At 35.0% G+C, this 8,292-nt stretch overlaps 2 protein-coding genes across 3 annotated transcripts; one reads left to right on the forward strand and one right to left on the reverse strand.

Annotated features, from left to right (window-relative positions):
* Positions 348-3,850, reverse strand: LOC18789359 (heparanase-like protein 3). 2 transcript variants are annotated; one of them, XM_020556000.1, is made up of 9 exons: positions 3,449-3,850; positions 2,711-2,747; positions 2,417-2,600; positions 2,106-2,254; positions 1,796-2,026; positions 1,497-1,686; positions 1,272-1,397; positions 1,071-1,170; positions 348-970 (listed from the first exon to the last, which is right to left on the reverse strand). In XM_020556000.1, exons 1-9 carry the CDS (start codon positions 3,695-3,697, stop codon positions 632-634), a joined length of 1,605 nt encoding a protein of 534 aa, XP_020411589.1. In that variant the 5' UTR covers positions 3,698-3,850; the 3' UTR covers positions 348-631. The 2 variants fall into 2 exon arrangements, with proteins under 2 accessions (XP_020411589.1, XP_007224283.2); XM_007224221.2 differs by having other exon boundaries at positions 348-973; positions 3,449-3,847.
* On the forward strand, positions 6,998-7,475 carry LOC18790692 (TPD1 protein homolog 1). The gene is made up of 2 exons (XM_007227111.1): positions 6,998-7,055; positions 7,162-7,475. The coding sequence occupies exons 1-2, from the start codon at positions 6,998-7,000 to the stop codon at positions 7,473-7,475; spliced, it is 372 nt and encodes a 123-aa protein (XP_007227173.1).

Raw genomic sequence — 8,292 nt, forward strand, 5'->3', positions numbered from 1 at the left:
TATTTTATTTTCTCATATATTCTACCAAATCCAAACTTTATACGAGTTATATCACATCTCTCCATTTTTTTACTTAATAGTTAACACTCGGTTTTATTTTTCTGTCTCCTTTTGTTTTTAAAAAATGTATATCACTCGGTTTTATTTATTATTAGGCTTTTACTCTAAAAGTTAAACTTTAGTTTACATTATTACATGGACAACTGTCAGCCGTTGATGCATGTGTGACCTACAAATCAACAATTGATAGTTGCACACACAAAAGTGATGACTTGAGAATTTGTCATTATTTGAATCATTGTGCCAGTATAGCCATCTCCCGATATCTTGTGGATCAAACTTGAGACTTACAACAAACTTTTTTAGACCTTCTTAGTACTCATAGATTGATGAAAGTGATGAGAAAGTAACATGTTGATCTAAGAAATACATGCATTTCACCCGTTAAGAAGGAGGCCTTATTGTTGCCTGGTATGCAATTTTGGCTTTCCAAACTCTTAACTCTAATGTGCTTGCCTCTTCTGAATTTTCAAATTTTCATTTTATTTCTCTTTCCATCTTTAGGATAAGATAAGAAGGTTGACAAGCCTTTGATATGAACCCCAAATCCCACCAACTATACAATAAAACCCTACTTACAAGCCGGCACAGTTATGCCGGGAATGTGAACAAATACAATAGAGAGAGGTGCCACGGTTGTGGGATTTGATGACCCTACTGTTATTGGTTCCAAGGCTGGGATGTTCCCAGATGAATCTACACTTAGTGCTTTCCCATTTAGAAGCATTACTTTGCTGTGCAAGTCCCCATCTTTAGCTGTTAGGTGGTATTCTTCTCTTACATTCTGGCTAGCTTTAGAACCCCGCAAGCCTTGAAAATTCAGATAACTGAGCTTTCCAGGACTTTCAGTCGAAACTCGGACTTGAACTTTAGTGTTACTGTCTAGGTTGATGAGGAGCACTGTGATTCCCTGCTGCATGAATTAATCATGAAATTAAGCTTAATGGATTAGCTAATTAAGCATAATCTTTTTATTACTTCATGTGAAATTTTATCCATTTTTTACTTACTGTCTTCTTTGAACAATGAGCATAAGCACGTAGTTTCTTTGTCCCAGGGAAGCTTGTAGACAAGACCTTATTTCCCATCAAACGATGCCAAAGAAGAGCACTGTAAAAAAACACATACATTTGTGACATGGGTTTGGTTTCTTTCTTTGAAAGAGAGATCATTAGGAGTGTTCTTGGTCTTCATGATCTATATGTACTAACCTGTAGTAATCCGGATTCGGTACGAAGGTGTTAGTGTCAAGGAGGCCATAATTGCCACCAATCAATGTTTGTCTGCAATATGTTTTGGTATCATAAGATGCTGACATTCCAAGCTGGTCCAGGTACCTGTTTGGTTAGTGGGAAAAATGCACAACCTCTGTTGATCAAAATGTTTAGATAGAAGAAGTAGAAGAAGAAAACAATTGGGATGGCAAGCTTAATTACCAGAAGCTAAACACAAATGCATTTGTTACAAGATTATGGCCACTGTTGTAAGCACCTCCTGATTCACCAACCCATGCCACTGCTGGTGTGTTTGATTTCTCAAGAAGGCTTTGTAGGCTTTTGAAGGTCTGGGAAATACCATCAAGAACAGATGGGTCTAGAATCTTTTGAATAAGATCTCCAGCACTACCTTTAATTAATATGAGCAAGGAAAAGAGGCAAGTGTTATTCAAATGAAATGAAATTGCTTAAAAACACTAGAACCAAGACCAAGGTAATTGACTTGAGAGTTAATTTACCTGGACCAAGGTTGTATATGTGGTGGGTAACTACTTGAAGAGACTGAGGTGTTTTATGAATAAACTCTGTGAACCAATTTTCATCAAAGAACCCTCCTGGTGCCAAGACTTGTGGCTTAGCTTCAAAACCTGCATAAACATTTTGCACTATGCTTTGGAGAGATTTTGTGTCTGATGCATATTGGCCTGCAGCAACTCTTGTTCCAACTCCATTCCCACTTAGTTCATTTCCTGATCATAAGCAGCCAGCTCTATTTTGTTAACTTAATTTCCAAGCATGGCTTAAATTCTCATGTGTTCAAGTTCTTACCAAGCTCCCAACCATGGATTCTGTATCCCTTTTTGACTGTATATCTTATTAGAGACTCAGCATTGCTTGAGTTCCAAGCACCCACAGCAGCTCCTTGGGAGCTTATTGTCCTGCCTCTCAGTGCATTCAAACCAAATATCACAACAGCCCTGTTTCAGAAGCAAATTATCATGACGGTTTACGGCAAAACTCTCTCATGTCAGATTGTCTAGCGAAATAAGCATTTTTTTGGCAACATAAGTCCGTAAGAGAATTACACACGGTTTATATATAATACGTTCATCAGGGCATATAATAAGTGGAATATTTACCCAGTTTTTTTGAAGAAAATATTTAGTTGGTCCCATCTAGACATTGGTAAGTAACCTTGAGTGAAACCAAACAACTCTGAACCATCTTTGAGAAATGAGGTAGAGGGTTGTTGGCTTTCTTCTGTCTGGTATATGACTTTGTCTTGCAAGGTGCCGCCCAGCCTAATTTTCAAGGGTGAAAATGCTGCAATAAAATAAAGGGGAGAGCTTTGTTAAGACTGTTATGGATTATGTATAGTCGTTTGTGTGTGTGTGTGTGTGGTTGTTATGAGTTCAAGAAAATGACTTCTTTACCTTTTATAGCATTCAGAAGTATGGCATTGTCAAGATCCTACCAAAAACCAAAGAAAAAAACAAGGAAATACTATTAGAATAAACAAATAATTATACTTCTGAAATTAGAAAAAGATGCTTGTAGATAAGCATCATCTTGATTAAAAGTTTTGATTCCATGTTGAGAATAGAATCTTGGGAATATTTCAAAAATCAATAATACCGGTAGACAAGAAAAAAGCTTGGCTTCTTAAGATTGAGGAAGAGCTCCTTCTTATAGTAAATGTGGTTTTAACACGTGTTAAATAATTCTAATATTCTTTTTACTTTTTTTGTTGAAACTTTGTCAATGTTGCTGAGATTTGACAAGCATCAGTACTCAATTGGTTTTAAGGAGAAGCTTCTCAATCTTAAGGAGCCAAGTCATGCTCTTGACAAACGGTAACCAAAATGCTATCTTTTTCTTTGTCAATGGAACAGCTGCTATCTACTTGCTCTTCAACATACAGGGTCAAACTGAGAAGGGCGATTTACAAGAGTTGGGTGGTTTAACAACAACATCAAATCAAGCTATGGATTGAAATGAAAACTCCCCTTAACATAAAATTAGTTGTGCAATAGTATGAAGATTAGGAGATTAAACCCAACCAAAAAAAAAAGAAGAGAAAAATGCAAAATGAGACCTCTATTGGATTGAATATGCCTTGATGATATTTTGAGAAGCAAAAGAAGAAAATATTGGGGAAGCTGATGGCTTACAAGATTAAGAAGAGAAGCAGAGCCCCAGCTACAAGTTCCATAGTCACATTTCTGAGGAGGCCACCAATCAATTGTGGCACAGACAAAGTCATCATCTATAAAACCAATAGCAGCTGTTCCGTTGACAAAAAGGGTTCCTTCAGTGCTCTGTGAAGCCACAGAGATTGATGACTTGAGGCTGTGAGTTGCCATGTAAACCCAATAGCAAAGCAATGATAGAATCACCAGAGAACGCATTATTTCACACATGCAACCAAGAAAAAAAAATAACAAAAAAATCCCTGCGCTCTCTGTGTGTCACTGTATTGGTTTGTGATGAGGAGGCCTTGCAAGTTCTGCAGGCTTGGTTTTAATGGTGGGATTGGATTGGCATTGGTTGTAAATTTGTGAAGTTGGTAGAGACAGATAGTGGATAGGTACTATAAAGGATGGGAAGATACGACTGGGGAAGCTTGTGAGTGAGTGAGGCACTCATTTTCGCTTTCAATAAAGTTACTTTAATTAGTCTATGAAGCATAAAAGATAAAAGATAAAACAATTAAACAAAACTCAAGGTATTAAATATTTATTTTGGCGAAGATATCAAGAGAGTCTGAAAATACAGAAATATTTGAAAAGTTTGAGTAAATTGTGTTTAAAGAAAAGTATCAAGGAAATTTCGTTGAACAAAAAAACAAAAAAGTAAAAATTTGGAAGATATTGGAAGCATCACGTCATCACCAAACCCACTAAAGGAGGGAGAAATTTTTGTGTGGTAAAAACCAGCAACAGCAGCAAGGGTCTCTTTCTAGTCGCTTCTGACGGCTCTTATATAAAAACCAATCAATTATGCAACAATGCTGACGGGATGTAGCGGAGTGAAAGTGGATCTTAATTTGCAAATAAGTGGTTTTAAATTTGAATTTTATGATATCTTAATAGTGTGTGTAAAAATTTTCTTCTCTCTTCCTAACTTGGGCAAAAATATAAAAGCAACAATTTTTCCAGCCATTTCATATGAATATTCAATAGCTCTAATTACAAGCTACTTTCAAAATCAATTATGAGATGCTTTTCTGTTTGAGATCAAATAGGCAACCAAGGCAGGTGAATCTCTATTGCGTTTGGTAGTCTTCAGGGGAGGTAGGTCCTCCCTCCTCCAATCTTTTAGGTACAACCTGGGTAACCCTTCATTTGGTCAAAGGCTCTAACAACGATAGGAGTTTGTTATAGATGGATGGGTAATCAGCTAATAATCGTATTAAACTCTCGATATGAGTAAATAGTCCATGTCAAGGTTTGGTGTCAATTTGTATTGTCTAATTACCTGACTATTTTAAACAGGTTGAGCTTTTAATACTCTCCTTACCTGACTAACTAATATACTTTAGTTGAGATAATACATTCTTAATTATAAAGCTAGGGAAAAAGAACGCATGCACTTTCTACGTGAAAAATCAGAGACGCTATTTTCATCTTCTTCTACCTAAGGTTCTTCTTTGCTATCTTATCCATTAGATGTTCTCTTCACTCTTCTCTAGGTATTCATCTCTCTTATCATACTCCTCTAATATGCTTCTTCTTGCTTCTTCTGTCTTCATCTTCTCTTTCTTTTTGTACTTCATGTTTTATTAATTTTTTAAAGAAATTAGGTCATAAGTTTTTTCTTTTTGACATTTTTTTTAAAATCGAATGTTTAATTTAAGAAGCATGTAACACTGGGATTAGTTGAAAAAAACTTCTCTACTGATACCCATGTGAGTGGGAATTATTAATTTGTACGTGGTATTGATTCTTGTTTTTCAAGTTTTTTTTTATAAATTTTTTAAAATTGTCTTTTTTCTTTCAAGTGTTACAAATATAATGCGAACTGTGTTGAACATCTCTCTACTGGCGCAATTTGTTGCACCTATATCTCTTATAAAGCACAATACTCTTTGAAGTTCCATTGTGAGATTGGAAACTTGAAATTTGTAGTACCTAGAATGAGTTTTCCAGTCCTCAGATGCCCTTGGTGTTACTGATTTATTGGTCACAAGTTCTTTTCTGTTAAACATGTGCTCTTGATTGCTCATTTTGTTGAGTTGAGTCTCTTATCTGGATATATATTGTCGTCTTTTATTGGTTATGTTATCAATTCATTATCCCCCAACTGTCAGGTCATCAAAGAATTAAAATTAAAAAAAATTATCCGATGTTATCCTATGAAGCATCAAACACAGTATAACTTAGTCAGACTATTTATCTGAAATATTACTAAATGCCTTATAATATTATGAATAAATAATTAATACTCTTCGAAACAAATTAATATTATCTGACATAAATTAATCAATACAATATGATGTACTAAACCAACCCTTTAGAGGGAGTAACAAGTTCCCATCTAAATGAACCCCTTCCTATATGATAGGACAACGCCCGACGAAAATGAAAAGTAATTCATTTGAGTTTGGGATAGGGTTAAGCTTCAGGGTTGTTTTGGGATCCATTGTCTACGACGGGCCTAAAAGTCTGAGGTCTATGTTTTTAGGCCCAGATTGGGAGTTCATGCTTAAAGGGCCTTAGGCTCGGGATCATGTGTCTAGGGTTTGGGGTTTCAAGTTTAGAATTCACGGTTTGGAGTTGGGATATTCTTTTTTTTTTCTTTTTTTTTCTCTACAACAAGAGTGAAATCAAAAGGGGAAAATTTCACCTGATGAAATGCATAATTATTTCTTTGAGACGTGAATAACATCTCCTTGTCATGTTGCATCTTTCTTTCTATACAATGCCGCATTTATATTTTACCAATGCATGTGGCCTAATTACCGCCCATTTGTCATTAAATCAAATAATTTACCTTACATTTCTGTTATCATCGATTAGATTAGAGTGTTACTATTTTCACTCTCTATTATATTCTCCCACTCATCTTATCTTCCCACCCACTATTATTCCTAAAAAATCCTTTAATAATTCAAGCAAACTTTCTTTACTAATCATTAGTAACAGTCTTGATCTCTTGGACTACAGGGGTTCAAGAGATTTGTGGTCACTCACTGTTGGACGTAAAGTCAACGGTTCACTCCCTCTTGCACTCATTTTAAGAAACTTTTTTGAACCATTGGATTAATATCCAACGGTGAGTGACCACAATCTCTTGAACTCCTGTGGTCCAAGAGATCGGAACTGTCATTAGTAATTGAGATATGAAGAGGATCAAGCAAATTAAACATACTATGTTAAATGGATTGGGCTTTTAGGTAGTGTGTCTCCTTACCTAAATTAAACAGATTATTTACTTCTTTTTTATTTTTTATTTTAGGAAAGAGAATTTGCTTGATCCTCTCCATATCTCAACTACTAATGATTAGTAAAGAGAATTTGCTTGAATGGTATTTTAAAAATAATAGTGAATAGAAAGATATAATTGTGTTTTTTTCAAATTTAATTACATGATTGGTGGGGAAATAGGCACGGTGAAACAACACTCCACTCCTTATAAATGGGGTCAGTTTTTTGTAACTTTTTCATCATTCAACAGGGCCGGAGAGAAAAAAGAACATTCTACTGTTTGTCTTCAACCCAATGGCAACTACCATGAACTTAGTCTGCGTTGTTTTCCTTTGCAGTCTCATTGTAGGAGGTAAAGTTTCATCTCTATATTTGTGTAGTTATTTTATGCCATTTCAAAAAAAATTTTTGGGGGCAAATTATACTTACTGACTTACGTGTTTCTTGATATATTGCAGGCAACTGTCAACCTTGCACTGAACAAAATCTTAAAATTACACAGTCAAAAACCGGGAAAATGGTGCAAAATAAGCCAGAGTGGAATGTGAAAATCACGAATGATTGCCCATGTTCTCAACTGGATGTTAAGCTAAGCTGCGATGCATTTCAAACTGTGGAAGACATTGACTCTTCAATCTTGAGCAAATCTGGCAGCGAGTGTCTAGTAAATAATGGTCAACCTATCTATCCTAATACGGATTTCAATTTCAACTATGCTTGGGACAATTCGTTTTCTTTCAAGCCAGTCCACTCCCAAGTTGGTTGTTCTTGAAAATGATGTTTGTTTGAAGAGTTTTGGATTTGGATGGTTTTGTTTCAGTTTATTTTCTAAGAAAAATAAGTGCCTGAATTTGGGCAACAATATAATGTAACTTAAAATGTAGGGAGTTGATTTTCTAACAAGAGTGTAACTGGACCCGATCCAGGTTATGAGAACTGGGGTCCGATATCACTTACTTAAATATAATGTATTTCGTAAAGAACCCACTAGTGTAGTGGTTTGGAATAATTACTCTCCTATGCGAGATCTTGGATTCAACTTCTAGCATTCATATTGTGTGTATAAGTTTAGTATATTATCGCCTCTTTCAATAGGATGTGCTAAAAGAATATAATGTATTTAAAACAAAATCAAAATAACTATATACAATGGAATATTATGAATTTGAAATTTATTAATCCCAGAGTATTATTTGAGTTGAAACGAATGCTAACAATATACTCAAACAATTGAAAACGAATTTAGTGGTTTTTTGTCTAAAAGTAATTGTCTCCACTTACTTGTAAGAGGTCTCAGGTTCGACTCACATGAATAAATAAAAAAAATACATATTTATGGTGAAGTCGATATCTAAGTGTGGTTACCACATCATTCCATTGCATTGACTAGATTCATGTATACCTACATCTTCTTTCTATACAATGACTTACCATTTTGTATCCATTTGCTGTAATATACCCTCTATATCAGTTATGGTTTGGACAAAAAGAAAATTACATATTCATGCATTTATTTTTCTCACCTTTTTTTATTATAAACAGGCCCTTATAATTGGTTTGATTTATGTAACCCGTGGGTGGATTTTTTG

This window comes from Prunus persica, chromosome G1 (assembly GCF_000346465.2).
Source record: "Prunus persica cultivar Lovell chromosome G1, Prunus_persica_NCBIv2, whole genome shotgun sequence".
NCBI classification, from domain to species: domain Eukaryota; kingdom Viridiplantae; phylum Streptophyta; class Magnoliopsida; order Rosales; family Rosaceae; genus Prunus; species Prunus persica.

Excerpts from the sequence above, each read along its gene's own strand:
- LOC18789359 (XM_007224221.2), bottom strand. The coding sequence starts at position 3,697 with ATGTGTGAAATAATGCGTTCTCTGGTGATTCTATCATTGCTTTGCTAT. Across the intron at positions 1,398-1,496 it reads GCATTTGTGTTTAGCTTCTG|GTACCTGGACCAGCTTGGAA; the intron begins GTAATTAAGCTT and ends CTAACCAAACAG. Across the intron at positions 1,171-1,271 it reads CCGAATCCGGATTACTACAG|TGCTCTTCTTTGGCATCGTT; the intron begins GTTAGTACATAT and ends GTTTTTTTACAG.
- LOC18790692 (XM_007227111.1), top strand. The coding sequence starts at position 6,998 with ATGGCAACTACCATGAACTTAGTCTGCGTTGTTTTCCTTTGCAGTCTC. Across the intron at positions 7,056-7,161 it reads TTGCAGTCTCATTGTAGGAG|GCAACTGTCAACCTTGCACT; the intron begins GTAAAGTTTCAT and ends GATATATTGCAG.